At 46.7% G+C, this 19,659-nt stretch overlaps 2 protein-coding genes across 11 annotated transcripts in view; one reads left to right on the forward strand and one right to left on the reverse strand.

Annotated features, from left to right (window-relative positions):
• Nucleotides 1-285: 285 nt before the first annotated feature.
• PAQR9 (progestin and adipoQ receptor family member 9) lies at nt 286-7,800 on the reverse strand. Its single transcript, XM_054639610.2, has one exon. It carries the CDS (start codon nt 7,798-7,800, stop codon nt 6,586-6,588), a length of 1,215 nt encoding a protein of 404 aa, XP_054495585.1. The 3' UTR covers nt 286-6,585.
• A 20-nt stretch (nt 7,801-7,820) lies between these two features.
• U2SURP (U2 snRNP associated SURP domain containing) overlaps nt 7,821-19,659 on the forward strand; it is a 50,464-nt gene continuing 38,625 nt past the window's right edge. For 4 of the 10 annotated variants that reach the window (XM_054638880.2, XM_054638881.2, XM_054638883.2 and 1 more), the window contains exon 1: nt 15,873-15,965. In XM_054638880.2, coding sequence (XP_054494855.2) covers nt 15,921-15,965 — 45 coding nt within the window. In that variant the 5' untranslated portion in view covers nt 15,873-15,920. Of the gene's footprint in view, nt 7,928-13,680; nt 15,256-15,854; nt 15,966-19,659 lie in introns of those variants that run through there. The other 6 variants (XM_054638886.2, XM_054638887.2, XM_054638882.2 and 3 more) reach the window with 4 other exon arrangements.

The raw sequence follows: 19,659 nt of genomic DNA on the forward strand, positions 1-19,659 counted from the left end.
TTAATGTAACGGGGATGTCTATCATTATTTAGTTAGCAGAGAACTAAAATGGCAAAGAATGCCATTTTATTGCTTTAAAATATAAAAGACAATGAAAAGGCAATGACACTTTTGCTAGTATACTGTTTTCAGAAGTACCAACACCCCTATGCCCCTATATAAGAACTGAACATTCCTGTACTCATGCTAACTCACCTGTGTTTGAAGAGAACTACATTCAACAAATTTCTGATCCTACAGGCGTCACAGTAAATTATACAAAGAAATGAGAAAAGCCTTTATAAATGCATTTCTGCAAAAATGAACTCAGAATCAACTTTATTTATAGATCACACCCTTTTTTTTGCTAAAAATGCATAGTCATTACATATACAGTAGTCAGCATCCAAAAGTGTACAAAGAGTAAATTTTCAAACCCTCCCAACAGAACCACACAAAATTCACACTTTTTGTTCATTGCATGCATAGCCCCTTAAACATGATACCTCCTACTAAAGCGTGCTTGAACCTCTAGCAGACAGAATTGACTTGCTATAAACTGCTTCTCTGTACTATTAACCCCCAGCTACAACCACAAATCCTAAGGCATTCCCATGAAGTAGCAAAGCCCTACTTCAGAATCCTCCATGTTCTGAGTACGGCGCAGGAAGCAATTGCCCTGAAAGCAGAAGTCTGCTGGTGGTGTTCCCTTCCAGGCAACTTTAAGCAAAAGCCTGCTTCCTTTGTCTTGGTCAATAATTTATTACTGAATTCAGTGGAATGAAGCAGCATCTGTCTAAGCAAGATGTGAAAATTATTTAACTTAATTCCACACCCAGCTCCAAGACACTAAGTGTCTTGAATGGAGGTCAGTGTCTTGCAGTGCATGTGACACTACCATCTTACATCTCATCTGAGAGAGTAAAGTCTCAGCTGTATCTTGAGTGTTGGTGATACAGCCCTGACTCAGAGGTGTCTAACAGAAGCTAGGAACATACTTGGATATTGGGAGAATTTCTAAAGGTACAGGCCTTGACTAACAAACCACTCAAACCCTTTGATGTAGTCTTATTTTTTCCCCTCAGCTACTGCTCCCAGTTAGAAAAACTCTTAGAAACATGGTCCTCTTCTCAGTGGTGCTTTTTGTATCAGCCCTTCCAGTTGATGGGCAGAGTGGGTTAGTAGAATGATTATTCAGGGCTTCTTGACAGAGTACATATATGTGGTCAAAAGATCTGAGTTCAGATTTCACTCAACCATAAGATTAACTCCATGTAGTTGGTTTTGTAGAACAGGAGGGAAAAAGAGAAAGTTGTTTGATCAATATAATTTTATATTCTCAAATGATTACATATTTTTTTCTTAAAAGCTTCATTTACTTCAGGTCTTTTTACTCTGGTAAGAAGTTTGACATAGTTCAAAATTCCCAATGGCAACTGAGACATAATAATAATCTTACAGACACTGATGGGAAATCCTGCTCCATTGTTTCATAGTAACTGGATTACAATCCATGGCTAAATGAACAAGGAGGCCTCATGGGTGTTACAATGCTCCTCAGTACAAGTTACCAGTGAGAATTTCTGAAGAAAAGCATATGTAAGTCATGCATGTTTTCTCTTTACTCCTGACCCTTAAGCATTTAGTCAGCCTGTTTAATACTGCCTGGGTCTTGACTGCCCCCCACTTGAGCCAGCGGAAATTTTTGGAGCCATCAGCTCCAAAAGACACAGGATGTGAACATCCTAGGAGTATGGCAATGACAGGGGTTTGTCCCAAGAGTTCACAATCTGGAAACCTTCATGCTCCTCTCCCTGTGAGATGAGGGAAAATATAACATTCTCTCTGCTGGAAGATTTCTTCTTAGCACCTGGGAGGGTCTTTGCATTTTTAAGTGCTTTACAAACATTTGCTAGTCTTCAGAGCAACCCTGCGAGGTAGGTAAGGTAAATTCTCCCCATCTTACAGATGTGGGAACTGAGACACAAAGGGTCAAATTCAACCCTGGTACAATTCCAGTGTTTCACATGAATTAAAATTCATTCAAAATGAACACAGTTTAAACAACTTGCCCTAGATTACAGAACAGATAGTGGCAAAGCAAGGATAAGAACCCAGGAGTGCCTGACTCCTCAGCTTGTTACTGGCCACTTGGTCATTTTTAAGCTCACAGGCAATGAAAAATCAGTTTAATCTGGGCAATTACTACAGGTATGACTTGCTTCTGTAAGGCATGTGGATGGTAATCAACCGAGTTTAGTGCAATAATGCTCTATGAATGTGCTGCCTCAGAGTTTACTTAAAACATGAAGTAAAACTTTCATACTGTCATTTCCTGCAGGTGCACTGTTGACAAAAACCTGACAAAGTAGCTGGATTCAGCAAATAAATAATAGGCATAACACTTGGACAACTAAGCAGAATTATCATTTTAGCAAAAAAAAACGAACATACTTCTACTTTTAACTGCTACATTTCTACAAGTGCAGCATGCAGATGAAACCTTTCCCTTTGTTTCCAGATATAGATTCCAGTCTTGCTAATGAAGCTGCTCATAGCTTCACAGATACCCTGGATAGTGACATTCAAATGAACACACTGCAGAAAAAATACTGTATCACCACAGAAAACAAGGTAGTGATTACAGATGAGGTTTATCGATCTTCCAGGAAGATGAGCTGGAAGCTCACAGGCTACTCAGAAGTGCCCAGAAGCCAGGCTTACTGAATATATGCCAGTGTAGATTGCAGTTCTAGGCACATGCTGAATGCAAGGGAGGGTGTCTGTGCCACCAACACTCTTGGAAGTGGCCCCAGCAACAGTCACTTCACATCAGCACAGGTGTGTCAGTCTGAAAGTCAGTGCTGGCCAAACACAGAAAGACACCCAGGCATTTACAGGCCACCCCCCTGTGCTCCAGTCCTCACCTTGTGCTCCCATCCCTATACAGATTCTACTCCAAAAGGCCTGAAAAGCCTTTTTGGTTTAAACATGAGCTGTGGAATCCACAGTGTAGACCTTATGGCAGGTTATAAAAACATCATGACACATACTTCGGCAAGCAAGTTAGTTTTCTAGGATTTCCTTATGCACCTAGTCTGCAGGTTAGACCTCCAAGCTCTGAACATGCTTACACGTGTTCTTCAGTCATGTGCTTTCACACCAGAAAGTTATCCTGCACCCTTACAAGTCACACAAATGCTGACTCACTTCTATATGAGCAAATTCAAGCACTATAATTATAGATATCTTGTTCCAATTTGAATCTTTTTATCTCAGATTAGTTTTGTCCATCGGACAGCAAATGGAATATTATCTGCATGCATGTCCTTCACTGAATAGACACAGACACTCAGGTAACATTCCCTAGATATTCTCCACACTTACTGTACCTTTTTAATTTGTAGTCACATTTTTTAAACAAAAAACAGACAAACAAAAATCCATTAATTAGAACTCTTAAATTCTAATCACATCTCCCTGTAGCCATTCACTCAGGATTCAGCAGCCTGCTTACAGTGGCTCAGACAGCAGTGCTTGCAACCAGCTTTTACAAATAATTCCATGAGGTGCTCAGGCCCATACACGTGCCTAAACAATTTGCCAACAGAAACTTCTGAATGAAGCAATATTCTTAATATCAGAGCCAGGTACCCAATCTTCAGTGTGACTGGGGCTCACAGGCAACTCTTGTAACAGCAGTAAGATTCCAGTAAAATTGCAGTTGGTTGCAATCCAAACTTTATACTGTTATCTGTCGTTGAGATATATATAGATGACCCTGTGTGGCCTAACTCCAAATATCAAATGTATTTTTACAAGTTAGCAACAGCCATTTTTGACATTGCCTCTTGAGATGTCCTCTACATTGTGACTGACAAGCACAAATATAATTTATTATACAGGATGCTTTAATAGCCTGGTCTTTTACATTTGGCTGTTACTGTTTGTTTCTGAGCTGCCTTCTAATGCTGAGGTTTGCTGTCCTAAGATTTATTTCTTAGCTTTTAATTGCTGGTTGGATGTGCTAGTGGCATCTCCTAGGCAAACCCTTTCTACATAATTAGTTTGGATGAGTCATTGGGCTCTAACTACTATGCCTCTATTATTTTAACTTGAATACAGCCCATCTCAAAGATTTTTGGCCTCTTTTTGCAGTTGTGGAAATTCATAGCCTGACATGGTTGCAGGTCTTGATCCACTGGCTTTCTGCTGTGAGTTTTCAGGGTTTTCACAATATTAAAGCACATTTCAAGGAATAGCAATGTTGTGAACCAGCCTTCTCTCCCAGTGGTGCAGATAATCTTCTGCTTTGTTGGCAGCTGAAGAAAGCAATGCCACATTTATGACAAAACTTAGTGAAAATAGGTAAAATTTAAAATACTTCATGTAGTTTCCATTTTCTTTTCATGCAGGTTGGTAAATGAAAACTGAACACAGCCACTCACACAGGGCTATGCAGTTTTTTATGGCCCAACAGCAATAACTCAAGAGGCCACAGTTTGGGAACTGCTACTCCAGATAATTCTAGTCAATCTCCTTAAAATACATCTGACCCTTCCAGAAATGACATACCAGCAGAACTGTGGCTGGCAAAGAGTATATATTTTTGTTAGGCCATTTTCATAGTTCACTAAGAATCTAAAATATTCAAACCATTATACTTAAAATGGGTTGAGATAAAAGCTAAATTGAATGAGTGTAATTTTCTTTTAGCTTATGCACTTCAACTGAGAAATTTTCATAAAGCTGTTCCATTGGTAGAGGGCATATCAGTTATTGGGTCTGTGATGACCCTGACCCATGTTAAGGATTTGACTTCAAAGTCCCTGGCTACAGTCCTTCCTATATTCCCATTTTAAACAAAGGGGACTTTGTCTTACAGAAGATGAGAACTGGACTCAAAACGTTGTCTTGGGATTCAGATGCCATGTCCATGAAAATGGGAAAGACCCAAGCAGAAATACACTTCTACAATAGGAGCTGAGTAAAACAGCTATTACACTATTATGCAGTCTGACACAAGGGTTTGCTAAGGAAGTACCACCCTTCTTTAGACAATGGGTTACACAAGCAGTTTCTCACCTGAACTTCACTTGGTAAGCCCCTTGTGTAACATTATTGCACTTGTTCTGTCAGACGAAAGCAAAGTGCATCTGCTTAAAATCTGCACATGGTTTACAAAAATGTATCTAGAGTAAATTCAATCTATACTTAAGCTCTTTGTCCTGTGACAAGGATAGTACATGGGTTGCTCTGAAAAGATACTGCTTTGGAAAACACCTCCTAATTCTTGTCTTTGAACTCCCCTAAAGCTTCAGAAAGAGGACTTCAACACATCCAGCTGCAGCCACAACTAATCAGAATAGGAAAAAGTGGGGAATGACAAAAAAGTGCCAGTATCCAGTACTTGTAGAGCCAGATTTTAGGTGCTGAACTCGGATTCAGCAGTATCGTATTCTGCAACTAATTTTAGGATGGTAAATATGACAGTGCTCTAATTAAAGAGCAGCAGAAACTAGTTCCATGTAGTTTTTTTAAAAGATCCAGAATGAGATCTCATGCATCAGTTACTCTCTTTACATCCACAGAACTCCCACCGAGCTTGGCAGGGGTTGATAGAAAGTCTGGCATCTGACTTTGACTCTAGAGGACTGGTTTGGGGGTGATTTACCCAGGAAGATAAAGGGGCCCCTTAGCAACTCCCTCAGCACAACAGATGTTCCTGACACGCTGAGGGAAGAGCCATTCCATTATGCAGGGTCCTTGTTCTTCCTCTGCCCCCGTTCCAAACCAGTTTGACCCCTTTCTGGTTCGATTATTTTACATATCCTTTTATTTTATTTTAGTATCTGAGTGGCTACACCAACCACTAACTGTCTGTCTAATTAAAGTCTCTCCATTAACTGGTAATTCTGTAATAATTCACAGCTGTTTTTCCTCTTGCTCTTAAATCTATTGTTCTCTGGCTGAAAAGGCTGCAAGACCTTAGAAACTATAGATAGCTATTGATTTGTTTGCATTTAAAATCCAGTATGTGGCTGCAAAGGCCTGTTACAATATCAGAGAGGAAGATAAATGCCAGTGCATAATCTGCTAGGAAATTTCACATAGGAGTTGATTAAAAGTCTATGAGAAATCATTGCACAAATGTCTTCAGGTGTATACATATATATACACATATATGTAGCTAATAAATATATAGCTAGATATATAAATATATATGTATATATAGAGCTAGTTTAGACCTAATTGTTATGAAATTAGTAAGTGGCATTCACCATTCATGCATTCTTCCTAGTAGCAGAGCTTAATTATTTCAGCTTATACTCTAAGCAGCAACATACCAGTAAGCATTTGCTTGCTTCCCCTGGTAACCTAGTAGCTTAAAGAGCACGAGCAGTTCTGCCATGGTCATTTTCTCCAGCAAACCTCCATGAAAGGGACCTGGCTCTTCCACAGGTGTGTTTCCCCCAGGTGTCACAGCTTCTTCAGGACATGGCGGGTCTGGTCTGAGGGTCACCAGTCTGAAGGTCATCGGCGCAAGGACCTCCAGGCCAAGGGTCACCGGCATGGCGGTCGCTGTCCCGAGGGCCGCCGGGCTGGTCAGTCCTGCTTGCACAGGTCTGCAACGTTGAGGAACCTCCTGACGACCACAGCAAGGCAGACGGTCAGGAGTAGCATATAGCCCACGGTGCCTAGGTAGGTGGGGGCAGCCAGGGGTGCCTTGAGAAACTCAGCCAGCCCGTCCTCCACGTAGTGCACCTGGTCGTAGATGCTGAGGAAGGTGAAGATGTGGAAAAGCTGATGGCTATGCCCCACGATGTCGAAGAGCCCCGGCTGGATCCGCTCGGGGATTTTGCTGACGTTGAAGAAGGCGGCCACCAGCAGCCAGAAGTAGCGGCGGTAGAAGTAGACGAAGAGCGTGGGGTTGCGCGCGCGGAGGTCGAAGAAGAGGCTCTCCAGCATGATGGGGCAGGCCATGCTGAGCGGCATGGCGAACACGAAGGTGCGCACGGCGAACGGGTAGGCGCAGCACGCGGCGCGGCTGCGGCAGCAGGCGGCCGTGCAGCCCACGGCCAGCGCCAGCGCCACGGGCAGCACGAGCACGCGGTAGGCCGCGATGGGCAGGCTGCAGTCCAGCTGCCAGCCCAGCCGCTGCTGCACGTAGCGGCTCATGGCGCCGGCGTCCAGCAGGCTCAGCCCCGGCAGCAGGTAGTAGGAGTAGGCCACGGTGCTGGCGAAGCCGTAGTAGCTGATGGAGGCGTAGTCCAGGTAGAAGAAGGTGGCGCGGAGGCGCGGGGAGAGGCAGCTGAAGAGGTGGGCCGTGCAGCTCATGGCGAAGGTGAGCAGCACCCCCGAGGCGTAGCACCAGAGGGGCAGCAGGGCCGGGTGGTGGAAGGGCACGTCCCCGGCGCCCCGCAGCAGCAGCAGCCGCCCGAAGCGGCTGAGGAAGAGCAGTAGTGGGATGAAGTGGGTCCAGAAGTTGAGGGTCTCGTTGGTGGGCTGCAGCACCGAGGCCAGGCACTCCTGTGCCGAGCAGTGCAGCCGCCGGTAGCCCGAAAGGATGAAGCACTCCACGAAGTCCTCGGGCACCTCGTCCCACCGCAGCAGGGCGGCAGGGCGAGGCGGCGGCGGCGCCGCCTCCTTCTTGTCCCCATCGCCCGCCGGCATGCTGCCGCTGCCCCGGCCGGCCCCGGGCCCGCCGCCTCGCCGCCGACCGGGCGAGGCAAAGCCGCTGCGCCCGCAGCCGCCGGCGGAGGATCCGCGGTAGCTCTGCGCCTCTCCGCCCCCGCCGCCGCCCCCGGCAGCATCACTCATTGCAGCAAGGGCAGTGGCAGCACCGCCGCGGCTCCTCCCGCCCCGCCGCCCGGCATCGCGGTAACTGGAGACCGGCGGCGCATCCAGCGCTCCCGAGGAGCGGGAAGAGACGCCCCCGCCGCCCCGGGTAGGGTTTCCCGGGGTGGGAGGCGCTGGACACCCGAGCCGCCGTTAATGATTGATGCGGCCGCAGCGGGGGGGCGGGTCCGTGAGCGCCCTCGCAGCGAGGCGTGTGGCCGGAGCGGACCCGCGGCGCCCCTTCCCGGGGGCAGGGTCACCGGCACCGGCACTGCCCGGTGCGGGGCCTGCCCGCGGGGCTGTTCTGCTGTAAAAGGCACAAAGGGGGCACCGGGGCGCCCGCCCAGCCCCGAGCGCGGCTGCGCCCGCGCGTGCGGCAGGAGCCGGGCGGGAGCCCCGGGAAAAGGGAGATGGACCCGCGGGGCTGGGGGATCCCCGGCGGCGCGACAGAGCGGGGAGGTACCCCCAGACAGGGGACGGGTGGCAGCTGAGTAGCGGTCTGTCCTGTGTGCTTCGGTAAGGCCGCTGAGACCTGACTTCTTTGGTGACATTATCTCATGCAGTGAATGCAAACGTTATTCTAGGCTAAACCTTCCCGGCCGGGCTGCATGGGGTGAGCGTCACTGACACACACGGCACCCACCTTATCTGCGCGCTCCGAGCGGGGCGGCTGGGAGGGACACTCGGGAACGGCTGGCAGGAGCTGCTCCGTGTTGATCCTTAGACAAATCCTACACTTATTGTCGCGGTTATGCAAGCAGCACAGTTACATAATCTGAATATAAAAATACGGGGGAAAGCGCTGTACGGGTGTTACTGTTCCTTAAGGCATCTGAAGGAAATAGAAGGTTAATGCACCTGCACCACTAATGCAGGTACAGGCAGGAGTCAGACTAAGGGATTGCTCTCTGCTGCTTCAACATTTGTTTTCAGATATTCTTAAACATCCAGTAGCTCTCGGTTGCCAAAAGTACATTTTACATGGTGATATTCAGATACATGTGTGGCCACATGGTATAAACTGAGGTCAAGTGTAATTAGAACGCTTTGTCCAAAGATTTTCATTAAAATCTTCTATTTGGTAGTGAATCACGACAATGTGAAAAATCTTCTGAACAAGGGGGCAATCAGAAATAAGTTTTTTAAGTTAGCAGAAAGAAAGTCTTAAAAGTGTGTTGCTGAAAGTGATTTTCAATGCATTTTTCATTAAAAAGTAGGGCAGACTGGTGACACTGTTTATAATCTTTATAAAAATTACACAGGAGACCTGCTAAGAAAATAAGCTTAACTGAACAGTGCTGAGAAGCCAACATGAGAAGCAAAATATTAAACAAAAGACATTTTTCAGACAGCAGGCCCAATACGCTCTGATATCCGTGTGGTTTAGAGGGGGTGCATGCTGGAGTGCAGGGACACAGCGAGCACACACTCCTCGGGGAGTGACTGACAGGGCTCTGCCTGCAGGGAGCCTCAGGAGTGAGCAGGGCCCTGCTCCTCGTGGGCTCTGCAGTGTGGGATTTTGGGAGGTCAGGCTTCTCATGCTGCTCTTCACTAGAGAGGCCACAGAGAAGAGGGGACAGGCCAGATGCTGGACTGGGTGCTGCATCCCTGCAGAGGCAGGCGGTGGGGAGGGGGCTGTTTGCTAAAGAACACCCACCCCTGCCTGCTCCCAGCCCACCACACATGCAGGCACTCCCAGGAGGGCTGTGGGGATCCTGTCTCAGTCCCATTTGGCAGTGACACTGCCGTTTGTGGCAGTCAATGCCACTGCATGCCCTATGGTAGAGGGCCAGAGTGACCATGATCTTCCATCTCCCTCATCAAGGTTAGATAAGAAGGGGTGGTTGACTGAGAGCAGTCAGGTTTCAGACCTGCACTAAAGAGGCTGTTGGAAAGCCACCAGCAGCTGTTGCAACAGATGGTGTCTAGAGAACAACAGCATCCACTGCTGATTGGGAACTGCTGGCCTTGCAGCAGCAGCAGGGCTCGTTTGACACGTTCTGAGTTTCCTGCAGCCTCCCCACATTCAGGGATGTGGGAGGCTTTCAGGCCTCGTGCCTCGGGCAGCTCTGGGCTGTGGCCTGGCTGCCTGGGAGACACCCACTGGGTTTATGGCCCACTGGGGCAGCCCAGGCTGGGAGGAGAAGGTGGGGTTTGCTTGTGATTCAACACCAACAGTCCTGGTGGACACTGGACTGTCTGGGTGTTGGTGGAGGTACACACTAATGCTTAGCAGCCACGTTTATGGAACTCATTGCTAATGATCTAAGTCTTTTGCTTATTTCCAAGGCAGACTCCTCACAGGGAGAATGATCTCTGAGAACAGCCTGGGCTTTCATAAAGACTACTGCATACATATTACATTGAGTTGAGTATTCTCCTCCCAAGCCAGCTGTGGGATAGTGTGCAGGAAACCTTACAATTTGAAGCACTTACAACCTCAAAATAGCCTCTTATTCATATGTAGTCCATCAAGGTTAGTATTACATGACTATTATGTGGTAAGCCAGGGAGAATCAGGACATCTGGAGGTCACAGAGAGGAGTCCACGTAATGTAGTGCATGAAGAACCTCTCCATTTCTCTAACCAGAGTTTATATTTAGAAGGGCATGGTCAGCATATACCATGGTTAATCCTACCATGTGTAGAATTTTCTGCAGGCTTTATCTCCAAATAACCTTTTAGAAGACTCTTAAAACACTGATGAAGGTACTGCCTAATGAGGTAAGCAATGGAAGCTAATGTTAATCAGTGCTGGATGAAGACTCCAAGGAAAAGATGTGCTAAAATACCAAATGTGAGTTTGTTTCTACATTATACTTTTGTTTTATTCAATGTTGAAGTCATTTCTGAGGTGCTATTTTGTCTGAAATATCAAAAGCCCTAAAAAATATTCTAAATTACTTCAACCCTACCCAGTGAAATTATGTCTTTTGGTTAGAAAATTAAAAAATAAAAGCTAAATGCATGTTTTGCACTCAAACATACTCAGCGCACTAGGGAGGAAGTTGTACTTAGCCCTCCTACTATACATAGCTTTTTTGAATAAATAAACTAATTTAAAAAAAACCTAAAAAGATAGAAAGTCCTAATGTGAATATGCAGTGATGGTGTTTGGAAGACTTAAGATGCTTTTGAAGATAAACCTTTAGCCTCACCCAATTCAACTCATGCTGGCAAATATCAGTCTTACTAACACTTGCTTGACTTAATCCTCTACCGTACAATTCCACCTGTATAATACCTTTTTTCTTTTTAGATCTTCACTTTTAAGACAGATTTTGATGATTTCTTTCTCAGTAAGAAGTTTTATCTGAGTAAAAACATTTACCTTGTTTCCTCTGGATTTTTCTTTTGCACTGAAACCTTTTTAGTAACTCTTGTGACATCTTCCATGGAACCCCACTAAACCAGAAGAGGTAGAGAATTTGGCTCTATTTAAAAAGAGTAGCTATTAAAGAAAGGGAAGCTTTGGCCTCATCTAACTTTGCTGTACCTCATGGTTGCAGTTTCTCTGGGAGAACATCTGAAGAGATACACGGACATACAAAAATGGTCCTTTTGTTCTGTGTTGTTTTTTTTTTATCCTTTCTTGAATGTGTATCAATCTCTTGCAAATAATGGTTTGATGGGTAACTTTTTACTGCAGTAATTGCAATACTTTGTAATAATTGAGTAGACACTGTGCTTTGATCTAATACTGAAGTGATTAACTTGCCTTTAGAGATTCTACTCCACTGTCTTTGTAAGACTGGATAAACAGGAAACCTTGCATCACTTTCTCCTTCTTGACTAACTAACTAGGGTCAATTATACTCTATAAAGCTAATACCTTGATGGATAAAGAAAAATGGGAGTGATACCTATATTTTGAAGCCTCAGCTGGAGGAGAGAAAAAGTAGATGTTGTAAAAGGGAATAGCAGTAACCGACACCATCACAGTTGCACAGCAATCCTCATTTTAATGTCTCAGTGATCAGGAGCTTCTAATTTTCTGCCCTCTTTACCTTGAAGCTGAATATCTTCAGGTTTGTACCCTTTATGCTTTGAAAACCAGCAATGAAACCCATCTGAAAAAACACCAAACACAGCAAACTGGGCAAAGTACTTCACATTTTAAGAAAATTTCTCTGAAAGTTTGGTTGTTATCTTTTTAGAGTTCTGGTTTTGAAAGTTTAGAGGTAAAACTTGCCTTTTTCTTGACACCAGGAAATCTGAGCATAAGTATTGCTGTGAAATTAGTTTCACTATGAAGAGTAATCTATTGGGTGGGTGCATATTTCATGTTTTCCATGGTCAAAATCCACCACTGTCCCAGATTCCAGGGGCTCGTGGTAAGAGCAAAGTACAGCTTGTCCTTTGCAAGGGTTGCAGAACTGAACCCTCACTTACAAAGTGCATAACTAAGAAATTGTTTTGTTTGTATGTGCGGAGTGGGAGTGTTTTGCAGAGCACAAATTGCTACTCACTGTTAGTAACCTGACAGGAGGGACTCTCAGTATGGCGAAGGAATGACTGGCATTGCACTCATCTTGAACTTCCATGCTTTCAAAACAGCTGATAGATGTGCACATCTGGATTCTAGCCACGTAGGCTAATTCTCTCTGACAAGAAGCTGCAGGAGAACTTTTGAAATTAAGCCTTCATTTGATACTTGCACTAGTGCCTGCAAACTACACAGCAAATGACCGACCCTTCTCAGCCAGACGGCGCAGGTCAGATGCTGCCCCTGTGACTGGTTTGCGTAACGCGCCTCATCGCTTGAGGAATCCCAGGGGGAGGAAGAACCCTGATAAGACGTGTCTGAGGAGAGAGCAGCGGGGTCTTGGAAGGGAAAGCAGCTGCTGAATGGCAGGAGTAGAGCAGGAGTCACAGCTTAGGGAAGGTAAAGCACCAGCACTGAGAGATGGAGTAACACAGAGATGGCTCCTGCCGGGGGGCAGAGAGCAGACAGAGCAGTGGCAGCAAGTCCAGACTTCCTGAGAGGCAAACTGCCCTCTCCCACACAGCCCCTCTGGCTCTTTTTCGTTATTGCGGTGGTCCCTGCTAAGGCATCTCAGCTGAGGCCGGGCTCTGTGCTCCGGCCGAGGGCTGCCCGCCTCTGCTGCCCTCGGCTCGGCGCTCCCTAGCAACCCGCGGGGCCGGCGGAGCTGCCGCTGCCTCTTCTGAGAGCCCTCGCTGGCGGAGGAGGCGGAGGGCGGAATAAGGGACGAAGCTGGAAGACGGCTGCCTAAGCACTGGGGAACACACACACAGCCGGTGGCTTTAGGGATCCGTGAGTCACTCTGTGAAACTGCACAGGAAAGTGTGAAACGACAGAGTTACAAACCTGTACGCCCAGCAGCTACACTCCCGTCCTACTCACTATCTGCCTGCCTCATGTCCTCGAACGTGCTTCCTTTGCCACAGGGTAGGGAACTTCCACAGCACCCGAAATCCTTCCTCTCCCTTTTCCTCACACCCACGTTTGCTAAAGAATTGCAGCAGTTCTGTGCCCTGGTCTGGAGTGAGAGCAATGGAGAGCTTTCATCTGAAAGCTGGGAAAAAAGCAGCCAGAAAGACAAGTGTAACACACTACAGCATGTGGTTTACTTAATGTAGTTTAGTGTTAATTATTTATGATAATTCGTGATTTTCCCAAGTATATTGCTTAATGATACTTGTCATTGTGACTACAGTTAATAAACAATTCCCAGATCTGCAGGCAACCAGACCTACTGCATTATAATGAAAAATGCCTACAATTTGCTTTTAAATATTATTATTATTATTATTATTATTATTAGCCTACCCTTTCCAGCATTAATTCTCCATGGATTTCTGCATCTCACTGTTTCCTTCCTGCCCTTGCTTTCCCATGAAGCCCAAAACAGTGACATGTGTTCTCATTCACTAACTGTATACAAGTGCTACTGTACTATTGCAATGTGTTATAAATAGCACAGATTGAGGAGTACGGTTCATTCTGAAAAATTATCTTTAGAGATGACCTTTGAAACTCTAACTATTTCTTTCCTGTTTTTCTCAGCATGCTCTGGATTGTGATGCTCTTAATTTGGTGCAGTTTATTAATTACAAAAGAGCGTAGAGGCTAAGCAGTAAGAGGAGGATTTGAACAATGAGGTGGATAATTAAAATGGATTAATGAGGTGGATAAAATTAAGGGATTGAGGCCAAATGGAGCACAAATTTTCTAAACATTATTGGCCCCGAAACTCTTCTCATCCAAAAGCACATTCCTCTTTCCAGTTAGATGTCTGTTTCTTATCCAGAAGTGTCAGTCATCTTTCATGCCAGGTTTATTAATATGGTCCCAGCAGAGTTGAGCATCATCTAGTGTCTTCTCCTGTAGCCCTAAGTTCCACAGCTGGTTTGCTTTCAACTTATTGCTGCACCTGTTTGCACTAATATGTTAAAAACCATCCCAAAAGCAGGTCACAGATTATACTAATCCTGTATCTCTGCAAGGCAGTGAAATGGTTCTCAAGTAAACAGGGAGAAAGATGGGGGAAGAGAAGGGCTTGGCTTGGATTCTGAAGCAGTAAATAAATCCTGCCTAATCCATCCATAATGCTCCTTGACCAACGCCATCCCTTCATGTGGAAGGACTCCTCTATGGGAACGTTTGGGGCTCAAAATATCCTAAAAAAGACTGGTGGAGTTGTGCCTGTCAATGGGTTTGATTTCCCCCTCCTTCCTGCCAAGCCTCAGTGATTCCTCCTCAAATTTATCTAAGAGAGCCGTGCAGGCTCCTCTAGGATGGAGATGGGACCCAGCACCGTGTCCACGGCCGTGGGGCCAGCAGGCGCTTATCGCTGCAGTTGCTCCGGTGTATTCAATACAAATCCTCCCTCTGCGGGCCCTCGGCCGCCGCGCCGGTACCGGAACATTCCGCGTTGGGTTGCGGAGGGCGGCTCCAGCAGCCGGAGAAACGCGTGGTGCCGCGAGGCCTTTCTCCCTGCCTCAGCTGCAGCTGCAGACCGAACTGCGGAGGAAAGCGGCTCGTACCTAAGGAACGATGGGGATCGTTATTTTTTATTTTGCCATTTTTTGTGCGACTCCGGGTGGAGTCACGTTACGTGGCACGGGCCGCCTCACGCGGGCGCTCGGCACGGGCCGTGCCTGCCCCCTGGCGGCGCCTGCGGGGTAGCAAACCCAGGGAGCTCTTCCTGCTGCCCGCCCTGCTCTTCCTGCACATTGACCCGCGCCCTCCGCCCTTCAGGGACACTTTCCTGCCGTTCTCCAGCCCGCCGTGAGCCTCGCTGCCGCGCCGCTGTGCCGTGTCCGCCCTGACCCGCCTGCTCAGTGCTGGTGACACGCGGTGACACTGCCATGGACGTGCTCGCAGCTGAGCCGTCGCCCTGACACGGCTGCGGGCAGAGCAGCAGCTCTCACCAGACTATGTCCCTGCACACTTGGACGCACATCTGCAGCCGGTGAGGTTTCCTGAGAATTTTGCCGTCCTCTATAAACTTCCAGCCCTCTGCAGTTACCTCTACCCTCTACAACCTCTCCTTTTGCTTTTTTTTCCCCCTCCCTTCTGGAACCTTCATTCTCCGCTGCCCCAGCGGTTGTTAGCACAGGCCCTGCTCCCTCCTGCCGCTCCCAGGGCAGGGAGTGTCGGCAGGTGGTGGATTAAAGCTTTCATTAACTTCTCTGTATCTTCCTGTCTTTTCCTTAAGTATTATCTCAGCCCCTGCATATTCCACTCTGAAAATCTGTGAAAGCACGGGGATTCAAGACTCATCATAGATGTGACGGCTGGTTATAATCCCCAGTTAAACAGCCTTCAATACACTTGCAGTTGTAGTCTAATATCAAACCCAGTAAGGAAGGATTTGGTGTGTTAGCCTTTTCAGTATTGAAGGGTTTTTCTCACTGAGGTGCAGCGTTCCGGGTTGTTCCCAGCGGCGTCCGCTCCGTTTCCCGTCGCTACCGTGCGGGCCGAGCGCTGCCTGCGGACGGGGCGGCCCTGCCTCGCCGGGGGGGCGGGGGGGAGCCATCGGCGACTCGGCCATCGGCTTCGCGCCCTCCGCTCGCGGGCTCGGTGGGATCGGCGCTCGCTCGGCCGCCGCCAGGGCTGGGCGAGGGGAGAGGCAAGATGGCGGACAAGGCGCCCGGCGGCTCGCAGAAACCCGCCGGGAAGGTGAGGCCGCTCCGCCCCGGGCCCGCGCCCGCTCCCTTCGCCTCGGGAGGCACGGCCCGCGGCCCGCTCCGTTGCGCTCGGGGAACGCGGCCCGCGGCCCGCTGCCGCGGCGGAAGGGCCCGGTAGCGGCGGGGCGGCGAGGCGCGGGCGGCGCGGCCTGCTCTGAGCCCGGGGTGACCGCGGTCCCCGGGACGGGGTGGGAGGCGGGAAGGGGGCTCGGGGTCCCGGGCCTCTTGCGGGGTATGCCCGCTCCTCGAGACCGCCCCGGGCACGTGTCTGTCCCCGTGGCCCGGCCGAGGAGGGCGCGGGGCTCGGCGGCGGCGCTGTGCCGGCCCGCAATGCCCGAGCCCAGCCGTGCCCACCGACGGCTTTCATTTCATTGCCCTCCCTCCACGTGGGCTGAAGCCCGCGCAGGATTAGTTTCCAACTCGCGAGCGTGAAGGAAAACGACGAATTGAGATGGAGTGGGTTCTTTTGAAGCGCGATGAAATTACAAGTTTCGTAGAATTGCTGTGGCGCTCCCCGCGCTTTTCCCTGAACCCTCTTTATTTCCTGTAGTTCTGCTGGGTGGATTTCCAGCCCAGGAGCACAGGTAGCGCAGCAGCGCTGGAAAACCTGGCCCAGAGCTGTGCTCTGGAACCAGCGGTCACAGCACGGAGCTGCCTGCGCTCGTGGCATCGCTCCTGCCGCCCGGGAGGGTGGAGGGTGAGATATTTTGCGGGGTGCGCTGGCGGCTGATGCCTTGAGGATCGCTCCCTTCCATTCACTTTCGTTTCAGGTTTTAGGTCAGAACTACATAAATGCTTCAGGTTTTGGTGTGTGAGTGTGTAAGTCATTCAAAGAGAAAGCCGTGTTATGGCTCGGGAATTTCCAGTGCTATAAATGAATAATTTTTGCCCATCTTTTTATTAAGCAAGACTAGGATTACTTAGTTTTTTAAAATTTTATTTTGCTGCCAAGAAGCTGTAGTAATTAATGCAGTTGGTAATGAAGTGTAGTTACTTAAAGTCTTTGCATGTTTACTCAGTTGTTATTAGAGTAGGAGCGTTTTATTTTTGTTTCTCTTTTAAGATCTGTTCCAAATATTGCCAAGAAACGTTTTTTTATCTCGCTTTTGGCTTGGAATGGCAAATAAGAGCTGGACAGAAAACTTTAGTAGTAAAATAGGTCTTAATTTGTGGGCAGTGGCTTTCAGGGAATAGGACATTTTGGGATTTCAAGTATAATTAGAAATAGAATACTTAATTATTGATGAATGCAGCTGATAGCATGGTACAGAACACCAACCCAGACATGATTCCTTTCTTTTTGCAGTTACATTGTAGGCTATTTGTGTTTTGTCATTTGCTATTTCTGTACTGATGATACTCTTTTTTTTCAACATACAGTAATAATTTATAGGAATTGTTTTCTGTCCTAGATGTCAGTTCTGCAGAGGTAGGTTCAGGCAGTTAACTCTTCCATCCCATGGAAGTCAGTAGGGAATGCAAGGTCAGACTGTGTTCATCTGTCAGGGCCTGCTGAGGACAATCTGTACCTCCCCTGCCACCTCTGTGCACTCCCCTCGCCCCTCTGTTCCCCATTCCTCCAGACATCCTTGCCATGTTCCACTTTACATTCTAGATCTGGCTTGTTCCTTCTTGTCAGTATTGTTTTATGTGCCACAGAAAATAGGGATAATACCTACTTGGATCTATGAGAATGTTTCTGTTGAAAAGTGAAATAAAATAAGACATGCCTATCTCTTGGGGTTTATTTCCCCCCCAAAAAAATCTTGGGAAATATTGGGGGGCTGAACAGTGTGTGTTCCCCTTTGGTACCTTTGTTTTATTATTCCATAAGTGCTTGTGATATACATTGAGGTGCTTTTCAGATGTCTGCAGAAAGAAATGGTATTGAAATTAGAAATATTATTTTGTTTTAATTGGTTTATTCACACAGGGATTAAAACGTGTACTGAGAATGTTTATGGTTTAGCAATTGAGCAAATAACCATTTTGCTACATTTCATGAAGTGATTATCAGACATTTTGATTATTTTTAATAATTTTAGGATTCATTTACTTACATAATTAAAAGTGAAGTTGTAGGCTTCTTTTGTAAGTTACATTTGTTTTGCAAATACAATAATTTATGTATCTCACAGACTCATAGGATATGTTTCAGTGGCAATTCTAATTCAGTGCCTTTGCTGCCTTCTAGATACCTGCTGGAAAGACACAGTGACCTTTTATTTTCTGTGCTCTGTGAGGAGCTGTGACCTAGTGCCTGAAATAAAATAATTTCTCCCCTTCAGAATGGTTGAAATTTATTCTTCAGTCTTGTTGTCCAAGTACTGAATTTGACCCAGTTGTTTTTTATATGTGTGTGTGTATATATATATATATATATGTGTGTGTGTGTGTGTGTGTGTGTGTGTGTGTGTAGTGTAAAATGCCATTTTTGTCATGCAGGCATTGTTTGTTTGATTCACTGACTGGAAAGCGTTGCTGGAGGTGGTACAGGTTCAGGGAGCCCCCAGTGCCTGCATTGCTGTGGTGGCAGCTGCTTTGTGTGATGCTGGCAGCTGCTAAATAACTTTGAGAGTCTCCCATGTGAAATGTGTTGCAAAAGCATTAACTATTCCTCTGGCACTTTGAGATTAGAATAGCAAGATTTGTGCTTGAGATTTCCAGAAATCCAAGTAGGAAAGAAAGATAATTAAAGAATAGAAAATAGACATTGCTAAAGACTGCACAGGACATCAGTGTAGGGCATGATTCTGAAATGACAGATACAGATGTTCAGTTATTTATGTAATGAAATTTTAGCTGCTCAGTGACTCTTTGATTTTGTTATTGTATCTTCTGAGAATAGTCACTGTCTGGCATGGCCACTGCTCGTACATAGACTGCTGTCCCAAGTGGGTGCCATATGCAGAAGAAATACTCCACTTGGACCAAGCTGTACTTTTCCCTTTTTCATCCCAAGGGCTGGACTCTTACCTGAGTTGAAGGTTCTAGTGGAATACCATGGTGTACAAATACTTCTGGAGAAAGCCACAGTCCAGTTGCTATTTTGTCTGCAAATTATGATTACTCTGATAGGAACTAATTCTAGTCTGTATTATTCCAGTAACTGTAAAGACTAAATACATTAGCTGTGAAATAATTTGCAGGTGTTTTCAAGCACTCACTTTCTAGAGAGAAAGGAAGAATAAAAAATATAAGGCAACCTGGAACCCTCCTTTAGCTGAATTTTGACATCTTAATTTATGTGTTCCCATTTGTTTTTCCTTGCTGTCAGTGCTGACACAAGAAGTCCCAGCCTTAGCTACTTCTTCCCTACCAAGCATTGTCCTCTCTGGTTGATTTGGCATGATTTGGGCAGCAGGCTGCTGCTTTGAGTTGGGAAATGCTTTGGCTGAACCTCCCCATCTCTCCCTGTGGTGGGTGATGAGCTAGACCAGGAGCAGTGCTGGAGTTCAGTGTGGCCACTGTGGGGGCAGGATCAGTGGAAGGTGTTGAAACAGGGCAGGAGTGGCTTTCAGCAGAGTTTCTTTTACACATTTCACCCTGAAGCTATTGGTTCTTTCAAGGACAGGGCTTTCATTTATGTTTTAAGTTGTAGCAATTACAATTGTAAAAATATCATTCAGCATTTAGAGGACCACAGATTGTCTCCTGGGTTCTATTGGCAGCCTTTGTGCTTTTGT

The sequence above is a fragment of the Agelaius phoeniceus genome, chromosome 10 (assembly GCF_051311805.1).
Source record: "Agelaius phoeniceus isolate bAgePho1 chromosome 10, bAgePho1.hap1, whole genome shotgun sequence".
Classification (NCBI taxonomy): domain Eukaryota; kingdom Metazoa; phylum Chordata; class Aves; order Passeriformes; family Icteridae; genus Agelaius; species Agelaius phoeniceus.